General features: G+C 55.7%; 2 protein-coding genes across 8 annotated transcripts in view; both read right to left on the bottom strand.

The window, feature by feature from the left end:
- The window catches only part of SMARCB1 (SWI/SNF related BAF chromatin remodeling complex subunit B1), a 36386-nt gene extending 27046 nt beyond the window's left edge, over positions 1 to 9340 (bottom strand). Inside the window, exons 1-3 of one of the 3 annotated variants that reach the window (XM_045802509.2) lie at positions 9050 to 9340; positions 4945 to 5083; positions 3132 to 3261 (exon numbers count right to left, since the gene is read on the bottom strand). In XM_045802509.2, the coding sequence (XP_045658465.1) occupies positions 3132 to 3261; positions 4945 to 5083; positions 9050 to 9142 (362 nt within the window). In that variant the 5' untranslated portion in view covers positions 9143 to 9340. The remainder of the gene's footprint in view (positions 1 to 3131; positions 3262 to 4944; positions 5084 to 9049) is intronic. The other 2 variants (XM_045802507.2, XM_045802508.2) reach the window with 2 other exon arrangements.
- Positions 9341 to 10510: 1170 nt separating this feature from the next.
- On the bottom strand, positions 10511 to 20901 carry MMP11 (matrix metallopeptidase 11). 5 transcript variants are annotated; one of them, XM_045802516.2, is made up of 8 exons: positions 20745 to 20901; positions 17092 to 17162; positions 14268 to 14411; positions 14055 to 14188; positions 13673 to 13914; positions 13370 to 13586; positions 12320 to 12780; positions 10511 to 11371 (listed from the first exon to the last, which is right to left on the bottom strand). In XM_045802516.2, the coding sequence occupies exons 1-8, from the start codon at positions 20853 to 20855 to the stop codon at positions 11321 to 11323; spliced, it is 1431 nt and encodes a 476-aa protein (XP_045658472.1). In that variant the 5' UTR covers positions 20856 to 20901; the 3' UTR covers positions 10511 to 11320. The 5 variants fall into 5 exon arrangements, with proteins under 5 accessions (XP_045658472.1, XP_045658468.1, XP_045658469.1 ...); XM_045802512.2 differs by lacking the exon at positions 17092 to 17162 and adding an exon at positions 15341 to 15570 and having other exon boundaries at positions 20745 to 20900; XM_045802513.2 differs by lacking the exon at positions 17092 to 17162 and adding an exon at positions 15341 to 15570 and having other exon boundaries at positions 12320 to 12577; positions 20745 to 20895.
- Positions 20902 to 22066: the final 1165 nt, after the last annotated feature.

Raw genomic sequence — 22066 nt, 5'->3', positions numbered from 1 at the left:
CTAGTGAATCTGAGCAACGTGAGGGAAGCAACTGTGTGTCATTTGCTTTTACATCCCCAACGCCCGCACCACATCTGCTTCGGTAACTGTGTGCTACAGTTCAGAGAACATGACACAACTGCTCGACTTCCCTCCCCTCATATCCTCACAGAAGGGGCGGGGAGACGCGGCTGGCAGTCCTTCTTTCCATGGGGTGATGAAGGACAGAAGCAGTGGACATGACCTCCCGGGCCCTTTGACTCTTTCCTTTTCTAAAGCTGGGGCCACTTGCGCCTCTGATGCTGCGGTTCCAGAGTGCCCCTTTTCCGAGGCTGGGGGCAGGGAGAGATGTACAGTACCAACTCGGCTGGGACTCTATCAAGTCTTCCATACCCATGTCTTACTCTGAACTGATGACCGGCCTTACCATATACCAGAGACCTGGGAAAAGGAGAACATGGAACTAACTTGGGCAGGGCTTACAGCTGGGACAGCAAGACTGGGGTCCCCTACCACAGTCCATTGGGGCCAGTGGTTTCAAATCCTGGCTGCACAAACTCACGTGAGAGTGCAAAATTTCTGGTAGGAAATCTCTGAGTCCACCCACGTGAAGGGACTCCCATCTCTGAGGAGGGCCCAGGAACACAGGTTCCTTACAACTTCCCTGCGTGATGCTGGTGCAGCTGCGCCTGTACTTGGGAACCTCAGGTCGAGACCTCCACCTCTTTCCCGGGCCTCCTACGGTTTTGGCATTGAGGCTCCCCCTCCGCCCGAAAAATCCTGCCTTATCTCAGTAGAGATCTCGTTCACTCCCAGGGCTGGGCTGCTCTGTCAGGCAGCTGTCTCAAGTGCAAGTCCTGTCTCCCACACAGCAAGTAAGCCATACACCAAATCCGAGAATCTGGCTCACGGGACTCGACCTTTCTTCTGCTACACATAGGTCTGCCCAAGGGGGGGCATCCAGCCTCTGCCCAACCTGTCCAGTGACAAGGAGGGGAGGTGCCAGTCCTCCTGTGGAGGTGACTGGGCAGTGGGAAGGCACTTCCTGAGCACAGAGGCCGAAGAAAGCAGCTTCACTCAACCTCTACTCCCAACCCTCCAGGCAGTTTTGTTGTTGCTGTTGTTTTTTTAAGTAGGCCATGCCTGGCATGGAGCCCGATGTGGGGCTGGAACTCCCGACCCTGAGATCTGGATCTGAGCTGAGATCACGAGTTGGCCAGTTAACCGACGAAGCCACCCAAGGGCCCCCCTCCCAGCAGTTTCGGGCTCTGGGGTAACTACAGTACTCCACTGCCTCAGCTGTTCCTCATATGACATGATCATCAAGAAGTGTTTACTGCCCCATAAAAGGTTCCCGGCTGACATGTGCAGACTCGAAAGCCCCAGCCATATGCACATAATTTCCTTCTGCCACTTCCCTAGGAAAGTCTAGCCATCCTTATGTTCTTAACCACATCCTCGGGGAAAGAGGAATCCGAAGAGCACACATCTCTAAAGCTGGCCAAGCGGGATGTGTGTCACTTTTAGGTGGGGGTAGGGGGAGGATTATAAAAACGACCCAATAGTAAAGTTGAAAGAATATCTGGAAAGGAATGATTTTTCCATAACCACATCACTCAAAACAATAACCCGTACCCCGGGGTTTTGTGCATCTAAATGCATGTGTTCTTGAGAGCTGAGAGGGTAACAAGAGCTGCACAGCTCACTCATGAGAACTATGTTTCTGGTTGCCGCAGAGTCTATTTCATTATGACCTAAACAGTTACCTATATCCCAGTCTATCTGGTTCGAGGATATAGTCTGTCCTGGTCTATATCCTAGCCTGTCATACCCTAGTCTACTCAGCTGGCTGCACGTTCTCTCGCTCAGCCTCTCCCTAAGGCTGGATGCTCAAGTGGCTCCACACTGGCCACTATTACTCACGACGCTACCAAGTGCCTCTCGGTGCACACGATGGTTGCCGCTGGTGGTAGTGGTCTTTTAAATTATTCGTCTGGGACACATTCCCAGGGGTGACATGATGGGCTAGAGAACGAGAACAGGTTTGGTGTCATCACCTCGGCCTTGTACGAAGCCTCTGCAGGGTGCCTGAGTGCGCCCCCTCTAGCCTACCTTCCCTGATTCTTTACATCACTAGTTGTTCACTTGTTTTACTTTGAATTCTTAATATTACCCAACGACAAACATCGTCTCCTCTGTTTGTTTACTCCTTGTGCTTCCAGGGGGGCCCACTCTTTACCTATTTAGCTACTGGGGTATCCAGGTTTCTCTTATAAATCTGAATGAATAAAACCAAATAAAACTACCCATGAAAATGAAAAACAAGATACAAAATTAAAAAATAAATCTGAATGAACAGACTCTATAATGTAACCACCTTCCAATTACTTACCTAATATTACTGTACTCTTTCAAACGTTCTAAGCTTATACATTAAAATCTATTGTTCACAGGCGCCTCGGTGGCTCAGTCGGTTGAGGGCCCAACTCTTGGTTTCCGCTGGGGTCATGATCCCAGGGTCATGGGGTTCAAGCCCCTCCCCCCACTCTGCACAGTCTGCCTGAGATCTCTCTCTCCCTCTTCCTCCCCCCCACCAAGGCTTGCACGCACGCACTCTGTCTTCTCTCTAAAATAAAAGAATAAATCTTAAAATCTATTTTTCGTTTCTTTTGTGAATTTATCTGGACCACTCATTTTTCGAACAGATTAGTCTCACTTTCAAAGCATTCTTAATGACTTTCCAGAACCCAAGACTCAGTTTATGCTTCTTAGAAATTCCAAAGATACAGAAGAAACTTGGAAACCTGGTTAAAAGGATTTGTAAACACAGTGGTGAAGTGTTTCAAAGTATTTTGGTTCAGGGGCGCTGGGGTGGCGCAGTCAGTTGAGCTTCTGACTCCTGGTTTCCACTCAGGTCCTGAGATCGAGCAGGCATCTGGCTCTGTGCTCAGCAGGGAGTCTGCTTAAAAAAGACTCTCTCTCCTTCTCCCTCTGCCCCACCCCACGCCCTGATGTGCACGCGCACACTTGTGCACGCCCTCTCTCTCATTCTCAAATACATGTATCTTTCAGTTCAACTGAAAGTTCTGGAGTATGAGCAAAATATCTGTGGGTGTCGTCCCGAGAACATGCCCTGGCCAGGGGTGCACTACCTGAGGTAGGTGGGGGGCTCCGTGCTGATGGACACCGCCTTGTACTTCTCGTCATTGCCGTCCAGAATCTCTTCCACCTCTGAGGCTTTTAACAGCGTCACGCTGGTGGCCAGGGTCGTGTACCCGTGATCTGTAAGCAGAGACGTCGCTGTGGTCACCCTGCTGGCCGGGCAGCGAGGAGCAGCAGCCAGTAGATGCAGCACATCGAGGTCCTCACATGCACGAGGAGGGAAAAGCAGGTGTCAACCTTACTACTGCTAAACGCTGGCCTCTTCCAAAAGGGCAATCTGGACTGAGTGCTTTTGCGGTCCTACTGAGTAAACACTCCCAGAGGACTGGCTCGCACTGCCCTCCGAGAGGGCACGGAGGGAGCGCAAAGGGCAGCAGCAGCAGCTACAGCGCGGCACAGCCAACGGGTCCTCTCAGGGAGCGGAGGGAAGGAAGGCTCCAGAGCAATACCACCAGTGGGAAGAGGTCTGACACCACGGCCATCCACGACACGAAGCAAAGTGGAGAGATGGAATGAATGATGAAAAATACTTTTCTTTTAAAACAAGAGCCCAGAGAGTTAGAAAGAGCTGCTTCACGCCAAACATGAATTCCCGGCCCTGTGCCAGGCAACGCGTGCTGTCTGGGAAGCAGGACAGATTCTAGGCAACTCGACACACAGCTCTTCTAGGGAACCTCGGTCAAGAGCTGCTACCTGTCTGCACGTCCAGACTGGCTTCTCCTGGAGAAACAAATCGGTTATGGGGAAGGTGTCTCCAGAGCACAAGGCAGAAGAGTCACTGAGACTTGACTTGAGGCTTGCGGAGGTGAAAGCAAAGCTAGGAACTCACTGCGTTAGTGACTGGTGCTCCATTTGGGGGGGGCAGAGGGAGGACAAAAAGGAGACTTTGTAAAGCGAGTGAGTGGCAATGTTATAGCAGCAGATAAAAAAAGAAGCTCCGGCTCCTGCATTAAAAGAACCACTACTTTGCCCACAGCGGTCAAGACCACAGCAGTACCTACAGACATGACCAAACAGAACAGACGGACGTGCACACGCACGCAAGCAGCACGCACGCACAGCTTCAGGCAGAGTCTTCACCCAGGCTCGGGGCAGCTCTCTATAAGGCGCTACTGCTAAGTGGAAGCAGTTTGCCACCTGCCACACGTTGCGCCGCGTCCAAACCGAAAGGTACAGTGAGACGCTCCCGCTGGAGCGCTCGGAGTACGTGAAGAGTGTCTTCTGGCCCTGCACGCAGCTGCCACTGCCAAAGCACACTCGTCTCTCGAGGGTCGGGCAGCTCGGCCAGCACGCCCCAGGCACACCTCAGGCACACCAAGCAGGGACATGCACATGAGCACTAGCACGCCGGCTGCCAGAACGAAGTGCTACGGGATGGATGTGCTCTGGGAAGCGAAGCGGTGAAAGCCCCAGAGGGGAGTGGGAGCTGGGGCCACCACCCACCACTCGGGCTGCATGGAGGGTGACTATGGCGACACGCCCACGGCAGATGGCAGAGCATCACAGCATTCCTAAAACGTTTTGAGACCAACATGTCTTCACAGCACCCACTCGTGCCCCGGCCCCGCCGCCCTCACACCCTCACTGGCCCTGCTAAAATACCTGACAAGGGACCGCGGGCTCCCTGAGCCGCTTTCTCTCCCGAGCTGCGCGGCGAGCTCCGGGGCGCCCCTGCCCCTCGGATGCTCCCGGCCACACTAAGGTCAGGGCTGCAGTGAAGACACTCTGGAGTGAAAACGTTTTATCTTCATGACATAAGCGAGTGGTTTTGAAACAGGTTTACAAACCCTCGTGAAGACGCACCCTTAGTGTTAGGTTTTGTTTTTTTACCATGTGACGATGCAACTATTTTCTTCCTCTCTTCCACAGTGGCTAGTCGCCTCCAGAGCGAGGGGTATCTCTTGTACAGAGAACCTCGGAACATACGGAGGTAGTTTCCCACCTATGAGTAAAGCAAGAAGGCTCATTACAAGGGTCACGTCTCGACGCAGCAATAGAGGGTCGTGATGCAGAGGCTCTGCCCAACTGAGTGACATGAGGGACAGAAGTTAGCCTCCGGGCACCAGGCTTCCTGCAGCCATAAAAACACGTTCTGCTGACATCGAGGGTTCAACAGCAGTGCACATCTGGCCCACATCTGCCCCTCTAGGCCAGGGCCATAATTTCTGCATCCTGACAACAGGACTGAGTTCTGAAAGGCCTGACCAGACGCTTCTGAGGCAGGCCCCCAGAGCTCACTGAGAAGCTCGCGGTGATTTTGATTTTAGACTACAGATCCTGGGCCCTTTCCAGAAATGTAAGGCCTCTTTGACTTTCTTTTATCTTAAGTACCAGACTTTGATATTTTTATGATGTAATAAACACCAAAAAGGTCTTTTAATTTTAGACAGATGCAGGATAATTTCCCCCATGGCCCCTGTTGCTTTGTTTAGTAACAAAACTCAAACCCGGAACACCAAAGGAATTTTCCAAAGAGTTTAAAAAGCACTTACTGGCAATCACCAGATTGCTATATAAATCATTACTGCCCCAAACAACTGCTTCAGTTTGTCTGTACCGGATACTCACAGAACTTCCTTAATGAAAAGAAATCTAGTCTCCAACTTTTCATAAAGAAACTCAATTATTTCACTGACAGTGCAAAAATGACCACTTGGGTCCCATGGCAGTGGACAGTCAGTAGACTGAGTGCTACGTGTGGGAAGCACAGCCCTTTTCTGGGTCTCCTTACTCATCTGTCAAACATGCAACAACTCTGAACTTTGCCCCACGGAGGACCCTTTCTATTATTTTTTTCCATTTACCTATCCAGCATGATGTAACTGTTAAATTTTTTTTTTTTTAAGATTTTATTTATTTATTTGACAGAGAGAGACAGCCAGCAAGAGAGGGAACACAAGCAGGGGGAGTGGGAGAGGAAGAAGCAGGCTCATAGCAGAAGAGCCTGATGTGGGACTCGATCCCGCAACACCGGGATCACGCCCTGAGCCGAAGGCAGATGCCCAACCGCTGTGCCACCCAGGCGCCCCTAACTGTTTTTATTTTATTTTTTTTTAAGATTTTATTTGTAACTGTTAAATTAAAATGTGTTTCTCCCTTTTTCACGAATCATAGATTTTTGGATTGACAACCAGGGCTGCTGAACAGCCTGACAGAAGAGCGGCCACAGCGAGTCACTCACGCTCCACAAAGAAGGTACAGGCCCCTCTCTGCATTATTTGGCTTGAGTATCATTACCATCCAAGGGCAAATGGATAGTTTCCACTATGTTTTTGTAAAGAAATTAACAACAATACCCCCCACCAGTACCTCGCAGGGCCTGTAGGGCTCCAGGACGCCTAGATCCTTCCCAAGACCCCTTTGGAACTTGGGACACCGGGGCTTGCCTTCCTGGCTTTCCCCTAAACCAGCCTTCAACCTCTCTGGACCCAAGTGTCCCAAACATAAAATGAAGGTTGGGGCGCCTGGGTGGCGCAGTCGGTTAAGCATCCAACTCCTGGTTTCGGCTCAAGTAGGATCTCAGAGTCGTGAGCTTGAACCCCGAGTTGGGCTCTGCACCGAGCAGGGAGTCTGCTTGAGGTTCTCTCTTCCTCTTCCTCTGCCCCTCCCACTCTGTTCATGCTCTTCTCTCTCTAAAATAAGTAAATAAATCTTTAAAAAAAATAAAATAAAATGAGGTGTGAACCTGGGGATTTCTTAGGGTCCTCTCAGATCTGTGACTCTGGCCAGGTAAACACAGCCACCTGCAAATGGCCGGAGAACAGTAACACACATGCTGGCTGCAACTGCAGATGCCTCCCCGAACCCGCTCCACAGATGTGGCATGGTGGCCCAGGGGTGTGGCTATGGCCAACCCAACTCTCTGAATCTGATGTCTGTTTTCCAAGGGGGAAGAGGCCCGGAGGCCATCTACCCAATGCTGTCACAGGAGCTACTGGTTATCAAGTCACCTTCCTGATCTTGAATCCTTCCCAGACCTCCAGAGGTCTGACAATTGTTCAGCCTGGCCCAAGAGAGCAGACGTCTCTCCTCTCTTCCATCTGGGTTTCTACAGACTGGGTCTCAGGACAATTCTCACTCAACGGGGCCAAAAGAGAAGACTACAATTAGTCTTCCAGAAACTAAGAGGTGTTATGGGGAAGATCTTAGACACCATCCAGTCTACGCATCTCTCACATACATGAGAAAAGTGACCCGAAGGCAGAGCAGGGCTAGAACAAGGCCTCCTCCTTCCCATCTCTCAATATACTCCACCTAATAAACGAAAGCTTGCTTTTCAAAAGTAGCATCCACTTAGAGTCAAGGCCAAACTGAGTGCTTTTCCTGTCCATTAGATGAGGTAAGGGCGTCTTCTTCTTCTTCTTTTTTTTATAGATTTTATTTATTTATTCATGAGAGACACAGAAAGAGAGAGAGAGAGAGAGAGAGAGAGAGGCAGAGGGAGAAGCAGGCTCCCTGCAGAGTGGGGAGCCCGATGCGGGTCTCGATCCCACAACCCTGGGATCATGACCTGAGCTGAAGGCAGACGCTTAACCGACTGAGCCATCCAGGTGCCCAGGTAAGGGCTTCTTTAAACAATGTGCCCAATACCATAGGGAAACTCCTCAAATGCCCTGTATCCTGCAATTAGGTGCTTCCTACAGGTCACTAAGGACTATTCTGAGCTATGGCACACAGACAGGAACAGACTCCAATTCCCCAGCTATGTCTGAAGAGCAGCACTGATGTGGTAATGTGAAAAACTGATATATAAATCCTCCCTTTCTGTTTTATAAAAGTTGATGAAAAACGGACAGTAAAGTCCTGATGCTACTGACAACACTGGTCTCCTAACTTGATACAACTAAAACAAGCCATGAATCACAGGGTGTCCTGAAAGCCTCAGTATGACCATCATGAGGCTCCATTCATTCATGCTATGTTCAATTGTGAAGAAAAAAATGCCTATTTTAAAAACAAGAATGAAATGTTGGTATACGATATCAAACACTGCTACAAGGAGAAACAACCCTGGGCGTCTTGTAACTGCTTTAGCTCTCCAGGATTGACACTCATCTCATTGCATAGGAAAGATGCTAACGCTTGATATTTGCATATCTGAACCGCATATCCCCAATTAAAAAAAAAAAAAGGAATATACACTAGCTGGGGATTACTTTTGGATCAAAAAGGGCTAGTGTGAGGCAGGCAATCTAGAAAAAAGCTTAGTTTTTAGTACAAACTCCCAGACAAGGACCAACTGTACGGTTTTCCTAAAGTCAGCTGTCCAGCTGATTCAACAAAATGCTGTCACTTCTGGTTAAAAACTGAAAATATTTAGAATCGCTCCCTCAAAATTCAGAGTAAGTTCAGGATAGTTCAAGTGTCAATTTCTTCTGAACTGCGGATTGATCTAGCTCAGAGACTGGGGCCTTATCCACGCAAAAGCAAGCATCCTCCTCCCTATTTCCTCACTGGTAAATAAAAGTAAGCAACACAAAGAGGGATGAGACATCAGTAAGCCCCGTTTCCAAACTGCGATTTCAGGATCCCAGATGTAGCAATGGAGGAGGGATGCAGGTGAAGAGTTCAAAATCTCTCCCCCAGGTGCCCCAGGGGCTAACCGACACATCCTGTTTCTTGGCGGCTGCCTGGAGTTGTCCCGACTCAGGCCGGAACCAGTGGCTCCTGGCGGTGCCCTAAGCCCTGGCAGCTGTGGGCGCCCCCCACCACAGCGAACACTGTAAGCAAACCCAGAACGCTGAGGTGCGCGGGGCGGAGCCAAACAGGCCCCGCCCCGCCCCTTCCTATAGCACCGAGCGCGCGCCCGCCCGCCGCGATGAATGGAGACGCGCGTTCCCGGCGCGCAGACCCGCCCCGAGGCTCCCGCGGGGCCGGAGCCGGAGGACGAGGACGCGCCGCGGGCTACCTCAGAGCCGATCATGTAGAACTCGCCGTCGTCCTCCAGCTGGAACTTGACGGGCTTCTGCCCGAAGGTCTTGCTCAGCGCCATCATCATCATTGCGGCGGCGGAGGCGGGCGGCCGGGGCCGGGCTGCGAGGGATAGGAAAGACTGAGGAGGAGCCGGGGCGTGCCGAGCTGAGGAGAGCCGAGGCTGGGAGGCGACGGGCGGGCCGATTCGGTGCTCGTGCCGCCGCCGGGGTCCTCAGCCGCCGCCGCAAACGACGACCAGGCCGCCCTCAGTGCGCATGCGCGGGGCGTTGACGCTGACGCGCGCGCCGCCGCCGCCGCCCAAACAAAAGGCTGGGGCGCGCCCCTTCGGGCCCTTTAAAGGAACCACGACCCGTTTCTCCTCCAGGCTGCTTCCCAAGTGGAGTTGCCGGGCAGAACGTCTCACTGACAAAAATAGCAACCGAGGCCCTGACTCAAGCCGTGGTTTTCCCAGCCTCACAGCTGGGAGTAGAGCTAAGTCCAGTGGAGGAGGAGTGAAATGAGGCCTAAGGCCAGTAGGAGGCCAGAGCTATTCATACCTCAATTTCCCCACCCGGAAAACGCAGTGTAGTTGAGTAGATAAGAGGAATCCTAGGAGCAGACACCCTATTTCCGGGCACAGCTGTTCCTGCGGCTGTGGAGATGGGCAGAATGACAACACTGGGTGGGGGAGTGGTGTGGGCAAAGGTTCCCCAGGCTTGGCAGCATTCCAAGGCCCAGGTGGTATTTGGTTTGGCTGGGGCATCGGTGAGCTGGAACGGAGGCAGACTTCTCCGTTTCTTCCTTAACTGCACTTTGCGCCTACAACAGGCGCAGCTGTGGGGTGGTGAGTGAAACTAGATAGCCCTGCCCTGCAGCGCTTACAGCTGGGAGTGGAGCTAACACTAATGAAAGCATTAAAGCCCCCGTGTGTCCAGCTGCACAATGCAGCAGATCAAAAGCGGCCCACTGCTGACAATTTCACATGGTTCAGTCTAATACAATTTCAGGTGCGATAGGTGCTACTAGGAAGATAGACATGGGGCTGAGTGGCAGGGCAAGGTGACACTTCAGAGTTAGGTGGGGTCGGCTGTGGTAACCACTGAGTTTGTTCTGTGTCCTGAGCAGTGAGAAACAAAGTATTATAGGATTGGGGCTGGGGTGGGACATGATCAGATAACGTGACCACCACTTGGTGGAGGTTACCTTGAGGGGTGAGTGGGGAAGCCTGGAATCAATTACAAAGCCACTCCAGGTGTCCAGCCAGACAAGATGGAGGAATGGAGCAAGAGGAGCCCTAGGCATTGTGGCTGGCCCCAAGGACTAGAAGCTTGGGTGGGTGGGTGAAGTAGACTGTGACTCTGGCTCCCAGGACAGAGCAGGTCCTGAGCCAGCTCCTACCTCCCAGCTCTTTCCCCTTCCTGGCTTCATAGTTACAGAAAGAACTCAGGCAGGCAAGTAGAAAATAACCATATTTAATGACAGTACTCAGTAGAAAAAAAAAAAAGGCTTTGTACACACTGTACACACATTTACATGACTTTGGAGGGTCCCAGTGCTGGAATGAGGGCTGGGAAGGATCTAGCCCAAGACAGGATTGAGGTATGTTGGGGCTTCCAGGGCCTGGGGTCTCCAGCAGGAAACACCCCCCCCCCCTCCCCAGCTGACTCTGGACCTTTTGGCCTGGATCCTGGGGAACAGATCTCTAGGATCACCAACTAGAAGGCAGCCAATTCCAAGCACCTACCCAGAGCTGACCTCTCAGGAAAAGGGAGAAGGGCCCCCCTGTGCCAGCACCCTGCAGGAACCTCACAGCAGGGACAGAATGAGGGCTTCAACTCCCCCAGCCCTGCTGAGGTGCTAACCTGAGGACAGGGATGGAGACTGAGGGCAGCAGGGTTTGACTATGACCTGCACAGGTTGGGTGAGGCTGGCCTGAGACCACCCTCACCCTCAAGTAACGCCAGAGTCTCCTTGCCCAGTCTGAGACAGTTGCTGGCAGGTGACCACGACCTGCGTGGCACTCCCTGCAGTTGTCAAAGTGACAGCACCCCCTCCCCACCCCCCTGAGGAAACACAGGCTCCATCCTGTGCCTGGACCCACAGCCACAAAGATGGCCACTGGTTTCTATCCGATATCAGTGGCCTGGCAGGGGTCAGGAGCCCTGAGAGCATCGAAGTCGTGGTTAGCGGAAAGTATTGGCAGGCTCGGTACAGCCGAAGAAGTCAGGGCCCACAAGGCGGGGGAAGCCCTCCAAGGCCTTCACCTTCACAGGGTCGAACTTCCAATAGAGGCGACCGCGCAGAAAGTAGGCATAGCCTGAGGAGAGAGGAGGGTAAGGCTGGAGTGAGTAGACACTGGGCCCTGCACCTGCCAGTCAGGATGTGCTCAGGGACAGGCACAGGGGGAGGTCAGATTGCCAGGGCTTGACCACCATTGCATTCCTTGAAACCTGCAGGCTCCAGGGTGGCCATTCCAGAACTTTCCATCCTTTGGATTCCTACCTGCCCCCAGGTCTGATCTGGACTATTGTCCAGGTTGACAGATGCCTGGAGTCTCAGACACTCAACCCCTACCTCCCAGGAAAGCAAGTCTCCCTCCCCTTACCATATCCCTTCCCTACCCCACCCCATGTCAGTCTACTCTTGTACCTGCCAGCCAGACTATAGACAGACATCCTGAGGCAAGGTGGACCATGCGGGTGACCCAGAGCCCCAGAGCCACACAGGATTGCTCTGCCAGCAGGCCCCGAGGTGGGAGAGCACAGAAGCAAGCTTGAGGGTACAGGGGAGAAAGTACTGGACTGCAAGTCAGTCCTACTCTAGTACTTTGAGATTGTGGGAGCCACCAGCCAGGTGGTTTGGTGGTTAGAGGCAGGGACTGCCTGGGTGGGAGGCTTGGCTCCCCACAATCCACCTGAGTGGCCCAGTTAGGGACCTCATCACCTGAACCTCTGTTTGCCCCTCTGGAAACTGGCTTCATAGCAAGCGTATGTCAGAGGGCTGTTCTGAGAACTGCAGGAGACACATAAGGAGTTTAGTGCTGTGCCTAGAACACCATTGGTCCTCAGCGTGCGGCAGTTATTATTTTACCAGTTATAACTCTCATCTGCAGCACAGGGACACAGCACTGCCCTGGCACAAGGAGGAGCGTGGATGGGGAAAGCACTGGACAAAGGACCTGCGATAAGGACCTAATGCCCAGCCCCCACCAGGTGGGAGATGTGGCTCTTGCACCACTCATACAAGCCGCTCCACCCCAACGCACCGTCAGCATCCCGGAAGGCGGCGTCGATCTCAGAAGGCACCCCTCGCCAGTCAGTGGCCCGGCGGGGCACAGGGCTGTCCACTCGGCGGGTGCTGAGGTGGAAACGCCAGTAGTCTCCACCTCCAAAGAAGTAGATCTTGTTCTTCTCGGGGCCCCAGGCCAAGGCGGCCTGGATGGGGGACCCCAGCAGGCCCAGCTCAGAGAGGGGTGCAGGGCCCAGGACTGGCTTCTCGCCGTTGTACACCCAGTACTGAGCACCTGCCAGAGAAGGGAGGCTGCAACGGAGCTGCCTGACTGTTGCGCCCGGCCACTGTGGACCCATCTGGCCACCACCACTGCCACGGACTTCCCCAGCCTCGGTTTCCTTGTCCGTAAAACACTCGGGCCCAGTAATCCTGCTTGGCACCCTTCTCCCCAGAGGGAATTTAGAGCCGGTGGGGATAAGCTGGGGTGATGCATGCCTGGGGAGGTAGCACGTGCGAAAGATTATTCTAAACGGGAAGGAGGCCTCCTGAGCTCCCACTCCTTCCCCTGGCATTTAGCTACCTGTGACAAGTGCTTCTGACCAGTCCCTGGGCCCCACCCTTGCCGCAGCAGGCTTGGGCCTCTGTTGCTGAAGTCCCTGCCACCTAGAATGTTCCAGGCTCTGGTCTCTCCCGGTTGAAAGTTACAGCACAGGCTCTGGGGTTGCCAGAACTAGATCGAATCCCTGCTTTCCCGTCTCCAAACTGTATCCTCAGGCGACTCACTTCACCACGTCTACTCCCCAGAGACCTCAACTCTAGAGCAGGCATACTAATCACACGCACCCCCACCCCCAGGATGGCTTCGAGGGTTGAATGCACTGATGCACGGCCCACCGTGTAATACCTTCTATTCTATTCCCATCTTGAGAGCCACCTCCTCTGGGAGCCTCCCACGCTCTCCCTTGGCCCTCAAACTTCAGGCACCCTTCCCCTGCCCAGTATGTCTGTCTGGCTGGCCCTCTCCTTGGCCATGATGTTCCTGGCTCCTGGAAGTCTCCTGAGCCGGCACCCCAGTCCCCCTTACCTTGGAAGAACCAGATGTGGCCCTGGGCATCTTCGAAGGCTGCATCCACAGGGCTGGGCAGTCCCTGCCAGTGACGAGAAGCCAGCGCAGGGTAGCCAGGCTGCAGCCGGCCCCCACGCAGCCGCCACACGAAGCCCGCCTTGAAGAAGAAGAGCTCACCACGGATGGTGGAGACTGCATCAAAGGTGATCTCGCAGGCATCTGGTGGGGCTTCCGGCTGGCGTGGGAGAGAAGGGCTGAGAAAGAGCCCGCACTGGAGCCACAGAGGCCAGAGGGTGAAGGGAGCTGGGAGCAGAGCCTCACCTCTAGCGGGGCAATCTCGTTGGTGTCCACTCCAGCCTGCAGGCCCACAGCCGGGGGCCTGGAGGTGGGGGCTGGCCGGGGTCGGCCATAGAGGTGCTGGATGCCCCTGCGGTCATCTGGACTGAGGCTCAGCGGGTAGCGGAAGGTGTAGAAAGGGGACATAAGTGCCTTAGCAGCCGGCGTGTGCTGCAGCCCCAGCACGTGGCCAAATTCGTGGGCCGCCACCTGCAGGAGGTCTGTGCCTGGAAAAGGGAGATAGCTCAGCAATCCCCAAAGTTCCTGCCACAAGACACCCAAGCTCCAGAGCCCAGCTCAAGGACTTGTCCCCATTCACTATGATCTTTAGTTGCCCCATCTGGAAAGTGGGTCCCCAGCCCCATACCCTGGTTGTTCCCGATAGTCCAGGTCTCGTCATAGTCGAAGTGGACATCTCCTTCTCGGTGGGTCTTGGGGAAAAAGGCATGAGCCAGGATGCCCCCAGGCCCATCAAATGGCAGGTTGTCCCCATGCCAGTACCTGCGGGTGGGTGGGGCAGAGTCAGTGGCTGCGGACAGGTGGGGCTACTTCCCGGTGGGGTCTGAGGCCACTGGTTCACCTGGTAAAGTCGATCATGATGTCAGCATGGCCCTCATGCACCTCGGTGAAGGTGAGTGGTGTCACCTCGCTCCACACCTGGAGGGCCTCTGCCACTGTCTGCCGCACCTGCTCCCGTACCAGCTGCCACGGGAACCGGAGGATCCTGGAGGGAGGAGGAGGGGCCTGGGCCTCGCTTGGGACAGCCCCTGCTGGCTGATGGGCCAGGAGTTGCCCCTGGATGCTCAGTGGGGATGCATGCACGTGGGACACAAGCCAGGTGTGCTCTGGGCCTCAGCTGCGGTCCCTCTTCCACAGGGGAACATCTTTGTGTGGGTTTGTATGTCCTTTGGTGCACACAGGTGTCTGCATTTGGTGGAAAGAATGCAGAACCAGGAGCCCCAAGACCCACCTTCTAGACCTGATTGTGCCACTCACTGTGGAGAGACCCTGGCCCCTTGACCCCATTTTGGTTTCAGTTCCCCACCCAGGACATTTCTGAGCTCCGATCTGTGTGACACCATCATCCTTCACGTGCCTTCTGTCCCGGGGCCAACCCCCAGCTGCAGGAGAAGTCTCAGCTTCTGCATCACTCCCAATGTTACCTGTCCTGCTCACTCACCATTGCTCCCACCCGTACAGAGTCCAAGCTCTGATGGTAGGTAGGTCTGCACAAGGACACGGTTAATGCGTAGCTCCCTGAGAGGACAGGCCGTGTTTCCTTCATTTATCGCAGAGTCCCAGGGCCTGGCACTTACTAGGTCCCCACTAGAGGCTGCCTGGGTGACTGATGGCCATGCCCCGCATGTCGATGGAGCCACCAGCTGTGTGCTGAGACTTTTCACGTGTTGACAGAGCTACTGCCCCTCCGCCGTGGGCACACACGGCTGTGGTAGGGTGCTGTCTGTGTGTGCATCTAAGTTGGGGTTTAGGGAGTTGGTCCATGGATGGCTCGGGGGTCAGTAGATACACAGGTCTGTTAACCACAGAGATCTAGTTCCAGCGCGTGTGTCAAGAAGCAGAAGAGGGTGGCAGTTCACACACAGACACACAGGTAGAGGTCTAGAGCCTGCTCCCACAGCTGCTGGCCCCTACCTGTAGGTGAGGTCCGTTTTTTCCCAGCGCCCACCTGACAGCACGAACCGCTTTTGGCGGTTGCGGGCACTCCGCCCATCAGGCGGGTCAGGCACACCGCAGCGGGGAGGTCTGGGGCTGCTGGCAGGCCGGGGAGTCTCCTGGGCGGTAGGGGCAGGGGCCAGGCTGCTGGGAGCAGCTTCATGCCAAGGCTGTGGCCCCTTCCTCACAGGGTGGTGGCGGGGTGCATCCTGGGCAGGAGATAGGATGCAAAGGCTTGATCAGGCCCTGGGTCCTCATGGTCCATCAGCATACCCATGCTCAAGCCCAGCCCACCTTGTGGATGGGCAAACTGAAGGCCAGGTATGCAAGCCATCACACGCCAGGGCCCTTTGGCTTGGACTGGCTCAGATTTCCTGAGGCCTTGTTCCAAGGCATCCTGCTGCCTTCCTGCCCCCTCCTGGAGGGCCTGGGCTGCCTATCCAGCCCCTTGGGCCAGTAAGTTCTGGGTCAGGGTGCAGCCCCTGACTACTCGCCACACTCACCCAGGAATAGATCCTACAAAGCTTTCCAGGAAATGCCAGGCAAGGTCTTCCTGCTCCCCGTACTGGCCTCTACCCCAGCAAACACTTTTTCCCCTTCCTTTCTTCTTGCCTCCCCCCCCCCACTCCCGCCCCCACCAACTCGGGCCTTTTCAGTTACCTGAATGGGCTCCTGCCCAGGACACCCACCACCACCACTCCCCAGTGTGGAAGAGCTGCAGCCCTGCAGCACAGCCTTGATTTGCTCACCTGACAAATGGGGAAAATACCTCCCCTATGTTGATCCATGCATGCACAGGGGGAAACAGACAATTACCAGATGCCTAGCCCCACCCAGCCCTGCCCTGCTGGAGCCCCAGCGCCACAGATGGGGATTCTGACCCCGAGCTGCCACCCTCTGCAACATCCAAGGCAGGGGTCACAGTTCTCATGCCTTAAAAACAGCAGAAGCTCGGGGAGGTTGGGAGACCCTTGAAGGTCACCCAGCAAGGGCACGGGTGGGGCCAGGTGAGGACTCCGGTGTCCCAGGCAGGAGGCAAAGGCTAGGCTAGGGAGGGATACTATGCAAAGCTGGAGAGGCATGGAGCCATGCTGTTTGTTAGAGACTAAGCGCCTGTCTGGTCTGGGGCTGACTGGTCTCTGCAGCTGGGGCCTCCCCACAGCCATATATGGGGTGGGAGTCAGGCCACCCAGGCTCCACCCTCGCCCTTAGCCTCTGGCAGCTCTCCCAGGACCTAGGCATCCCAGGACTCTGATCATTGTCCCAGCACCCCCAGTCTCCGAATTTTGGAATCATCAATAACTCAACCTTCCAGAGTCACCCAGACTCAACCCCAAGAACACCCCACTAGGAAGGGGTCTTCTGAACACCCAGGGACACAGCTACCTGGGGTTTGAGAAGAAGCCTGGAGCAGCTTTCTAATTTCAGAGCTTGCTTACTGAATGGTTAGTTATCTGGCAGAGCCCAGCCTCACTGGCTTGTAGGTTCCAGTCGATACTGGACTTACTGCTAGTCAAGTACTTATCACTTGTAGTTCACCTGTATCTAGACTAGCCCCTACCAACAGTTCCACAGACATGCTCTTAGCCCCTGATGGGATTTCTCACTAACTCCACTGTCATCATCCCCCATTTCTCAGACGAGAAAACTGAGCCCAGAGAAGTTAAGCAACTTGCCCAGGTAACAGCTGGCAGGTGGTAGGCTGTCTGTGCTCACAACCCACTCCCTACCTGCTACCTCTGCTGTGCTCTTCAGGCTGGAGCCACCCTTCCCCTGGAGGAGGGATCCAGGCTGGCCTCACCTTGGTGACAGAAGAGAAGGAATGGGAAATTATTAAGCACCTGCTACTTCCCAGGCACTCTGGTTCAGCTCGCTGAACCTCCACCCCCACACCCCCAGGAAGGTGGGGAAGATACATATGTGAGGTCTCTTAAGGATGTGGACCCCAGGTCTGTGTGCCTAGCCATGAGAGCCTACCCCTTCTCCTCCCCACACTGCCCCCTTGACTTCCTGGATAAACAGATTCCTTCCCCCCAACCCTGGAAAGGGCAGGACTGGGTTGTCCCCTGGGAGCCCCAAACAGCCCAGAGCCCAGCCTACCAGCTCTAATCACACCTCTGGGCAGAATTCTCTCATCTCCTCTGCCCTCCAGTGAGGCCTGGAGCAGCCGGCCACGGAGGGAGGGTGGGTAATGGACACACACACCATCCCTTCCTCTCCTGTCCCCATGAAGCTCTAGATCTGTGCCCAGACCCCTGGATCATGTACTCTCAGTCCAACAGAAAGAGCCACAGTCTGAGAGTCAGAGGGCCCAGTCCTATGCCACGGTCACCCTGGATGGGGGGACCCTGGGCAAGTCCCCTCCCTCTTTTAGCTTTGATGCTCTGTCCAATGGGGATGGCACCATAGCAGAGGGCTTTCAATACCCTCCTTCTCTACTGCCCACCATAGCCTCTGCCCTGGCCCAGCTCCTTGCCCCTGTGGGCCCTCCCCTCCCACGCCTAGAAATCTGCTCTCGCCACATGTGCTACAGCTCCCGCCGCTCACCTGGGGGCCAGCTCCCCCAGAGTTACCAGACTAAATCATAAGCAGCTAGCAGCGGGGAGCTTGCAGGCTCAGAGAAGAGTGACTGGTGCAGGGTCTCCCCAAAGCCAGAGGCGCAGGCTCATTGTCCCTGTCACACTCACTGGTCTTGGAGTGAGTGAGGAGGCACTAGAATCGAGGTCTCCTTTCAAATATGTGGTATTTGGAGCCCATCATTTAATGGCTCTTGGCCTCAGTTTCCCCATTACTGGGATGGGACACATGCTCCTTGCCCTGCGGACCTCCCACACTTCATCTTTCTCAGTCTTTTCTGGCCTGGGGTCAGGCACCTTAAGTGCAAGGCCCGGCACAAAGCCCCTTGCTGATCCCTAAGATTGGCGAGCTTCATCCTCCTAAGGCTGCTGGGATTTGGTGAGGGGGGTGGTCGGCACAGACCATACCTGGCCTTGTCTACAGCCCTGGGAGGGTTGGGGAGCGGGCACCACCGCATTTCTCAGAGGAAGAAACAGAGCCCAGAGAGATCAAGGACTTTGCCCAGGGTCACACAGCAAGTCAGAGAAGAGCTGGGCCTAGACCTGGGGCTCGATCTGCCACACCGCCCCCCCCCCCCGCCCTGCAAGAGTGCCCCCCTCCCCCCACCTCTTCAACTCTTGGCCTATCCCCAAAACCCAGATTCCTGAGAAGGGTTTCTTTCTCTGATGCCTTCCCTTCTCTTCCTCAGTCAGGAGCCTCCCCTGGCCTGCCTTGTGGTGGGCACTGAGCTCACTCACCCCCCCTTCCTCTTGGGGGCACCAAACCACAGCGTCAAACATACTTGAAGAACTTCTCAGCTGACTCTGTCTCCTGGTTGAGCTACACGCTTGGGGTCAGCATCTGGGTCAACTTCCAATCTAGAAAATGGGAGGCACCCCGTAGAGGGGAGATAAAGGACCCCAAACCAGAAAACTGCTGGGTAAGGCCGGGCTAGTTTCGCCCCTCTCTGAGCCTCAGTTTGCTATTGGTCCAACGGGGATAATTAGTAACAGCTCTGCCTTCCACATCAGCAGGAGGCGACCCTGGTAGGAGGGCACTTTGTTAGGCTGTGAGAAAGAATGGGGAGCATCACCCACCGTTTTCTGCAGCACCACGCCCCTCTGAGGCTCAGAGAGGTCAAGCAACCTGCCCAGGTTATGTCAGGCAACAGGCAGGTCCATCTACTGCCCCCCTCCCCTGCTGGCTCCAGGAGGGAACGCAGCGGCCCCACCCGGCTGTGGGGCTTTCATCAACCCTGAAAGCTGCGAACTGGGGTGGATAAATATTTACAGAGCTCTCCTGGCCCTGCTTACGGCAGCCTGCCTGGGGATAAACGCGGCGAAGGCGACCCCAAATGCTCCCTGCATATCTTCAGAGGGACAGACAACAGCCCAGCTCACACCCAGCCCCGACTGACCCTGCACGAGCATCAAAGTGGCAGCCACAGGTGACAGTGTGTGTCCAGCGTGACTGGCTGTGCCCTCTCTTCCCATTACCTCATTTAATCCTCAGTGCCCAGCAGTGGGCACTGTTATCCGCCCGCGCCCCCCCCCCCGCCATCAAGACTGAAGGGTGGGGTCCTAAGACACAAGAGGACTCACCTAGGGTACACAGTTCAAACCCAGATTTCCAATTCCTGAACCCGGGGGGTCAACTGGCTACCCACAGGGATTCCGGACTCTGCCCCAAGTCCAAGGGGACTGGGAGGAGTTGGGGAAGAGGTAGAGCCTCCGGACTGAGTTGCCCCCCTTTCCTAACCACCCATCCTATCCTCTTCTGCTCCCACAGCCAGGATGGGGCAAGGCTGGCCAGAGCAGAGCTGGTGTGACTGGACAGAGGGGGCCGGGCTGGTCAAATCTCCCCTGTTACAGGACCATTCCACGACTCCTGCCTGTCGCACCTCCCAATGCTCCCATTCCGGCCTGAGCTGTCTGAATGCCACAGCTGAGGTCCAAGGGGCCTGTGGGCCTGCAGTTGCCCGGGCTCTGCCTGGCCACCCTTGTGAGTGGCCCCTCGAGGCCCCAGCTGGGCACACACAGGCCGTCACACAACACCCCGTGACTGCCATTCCTCTAGTCACTCTGCTGCCCTCTCCCCTGGGGGCTGTCTTGTCTCCTGATCACACATTCTTCTCTCTTCCCTTTCTCTCCCCACCCCCTTCCTTTCTGAGGGTCTGCGCTGCCCACTCTAAGCTCTTCTTTCTTACTTTCTCTGTCACACATACATGCACACACATGCACACACACGCCCTCCCCGTAGCTCTCACACTCATGCTGTCCTGGCTTCATACCTCCCAAACTTGCCACTTGTAGGTGCCCAGGTGGTGCCACCTCTTCCGGGCTCAGACCCCATTTGCCCCAGCGCAGTACTGCCCTCCCAGCTCTTCCTTAATCCTCCAGCTCACTGCACCCTTGGAGGTGTGCTCATCGAGGCCACACACCTGGAGGCTGACACCAGTCTGAGGCTTTGTCCCTGCGATGAATAGGAGGCCCTGTAACCACTCCCTCTGCTACCTGGCCCAGCACACAGCCCAGCATCTGGCGCTAGGGCGCCGAGGAGCAGGTCCCCACGCTGGGAGGGGGCGTGCGTCTAGCGTGGAGTTCCGCCTCACCAGCCTGAGCGATCCCGGCGCAGGCTCCACTTGCACACCTCCAGGGACGGGAAGCTCACTATCTTTCACGTCCACAGGGACCCAGAAAGCGTTTCGGGTAAGGGGCCGCTCCAGGCCACCCCGGGCGCCCCCGTGGGTCCGGCTCGGCCACTGGGCCCAGCCTGCATGCCCGGCACCCCCTCGGCGAGGAGCGGCCGACCGGCGGAGGGCACTCACCGGGGGCCGCGGGGCCCAGGCTAGCAGCGGCGGCGGCGGGAGCAGCAACAGCAGCAGCGGGAGCAGGAGGGTGCGCAGGACCGCGCCGCGGAGCCGGGCGGCCCGAGCCATCCGCCCCGGGGCTGCTGGGCCTGCTGGGCCGCGACGGGCCACCGCCCCTTATAGCCTCCGCCCCGCCCCTGTCCCGCCCCGGTCCCGCCTCTCGCGCCTTTTGTTCTAAATTCTCCCCGCGGTGGCCGCGGCCAGCGTGGGGGAGGTGGACGGGGAGGGGCTGGCCCGGCTGGGGCCGGGGACCGGAGACCCAGCCTTTCCCGGAGGCTGGCCGAGCCTGAGGTCTCTGAGGCCTGGTGCTGGGTGACCGAGGCCAGCTGGTGCTACTCCGGGCCTCAGTTTCCCCACTGTGCTGTGGGGAGTCTGAGAGGGGTTGGGTTTCACTCCTTCTGGTCCCTACCCCCACCTTTGGAAGGCTTTCCCTAGCTGGTCTTCCTGGTGGCCTGACCTCTGACCTACTGCTAGCCTATGACAGGTGTTTCTTCCCATGGGCAAGTTTTCCTAACCCTTACAGCCTTAGCGGATCTGGAAGATGGCACAATAGCCCCTCTGAGACAAGGGATGTGTCCCAAGGGAAACTGAGGCATAAGGAGGAGGCTGGCCAGCCTCCCAGCTTAGAACTACAGACAATTTATAAATGGGAAAACTGAGGGCTCAAGAGGAAGGGACCAGATCAGGCTTTCCCAGATCAGCAGGCAAGTGGAGGGGTCGGGAGGGAGGGTGCTATCAGCAGACTGAGGCAGGTGGGGGGACAGTGTCTGAGTGGGGCACTGGCTGCCCAAGAGACTAACATGCTCCACAGGGGCCCTAGGGGCCAGCCTCCTGCGACCCGAGAGAGAGGAAGTGAAAATCAAAGGACAGGGTGGTGTCCGTATTCTGGAAGATCATCCTCCACGCTCATGACCTGGGGCCTCATCACTAAGGCGATCTGCTCCATCATGGGTAATGTAGAGCCCAGGCCAGCAGTGGCTCCCATCCTGCCAGGCAGGGTCCTGAGAGGCTGCAAGGTGAGCCTGTGGGCACCCTGGGCGGAAAAAGGGAAGGAGTCGAATAGGGAGAGGAGGGCAATCTGACCCACTCAGCCTCTCCCTCCAGGTCCCAGTTCAGGGAGTTCTGGTAGCCTCTCCAGGAGGCCCCACAGAGACTCCTAGAGGGCCAGGAGAGAAAGACAAGACAGACCTGAAGTGTTACCAATCTTTTTCTTGAAAGTGACTCACTTCTGCTTGGGGTGATTTCATCCTCCCTGCAATCCCGGTGCCACAGGGCCACCA

This window comes from Ursus americanus, chromosome 30 (genome assembly GCF_024610735.1).
Source record: "Ursus americanus isolate L20-20 chromosome 30, mUrsAme1.1.p, whole genome shotgun sequence".
Lineage (NCBI taxonomy): Eukaryota > Metazoa > Chordata > Mammalia > Carnivora > Ursidae > Ursus > Ursus americanus.
The sequence above is the reverse complement of the archived record's forward strand: the minus strand, read 5'-3'. Positions and strand labels throughout refer to the sequence as shown.

Coding starts and splice junctions, on each gene's coding strand:
- MMP11 (XM_045802512.2), bottom strand. CDS start 20,855: ATGGCTCGGGCCGCCCGGCTCCGCGGCGCGGTCCTGCGCACCCTCCTG. Junction 13,587..13,672: donor ACGAGATTGCCCCGCTAGAG/GTGAGGCTCTGC, acceptor CTCCCACGCCAG/CCGGAAGCCCCACCAGATGC. Junction 11,372..12,319: donor CGCCTTCCGGGATGCTGACG/GTGCGTTGGGGT, acceptor CTCTCTCCTCAG/GCTATGCCTACTTTCTGCGC.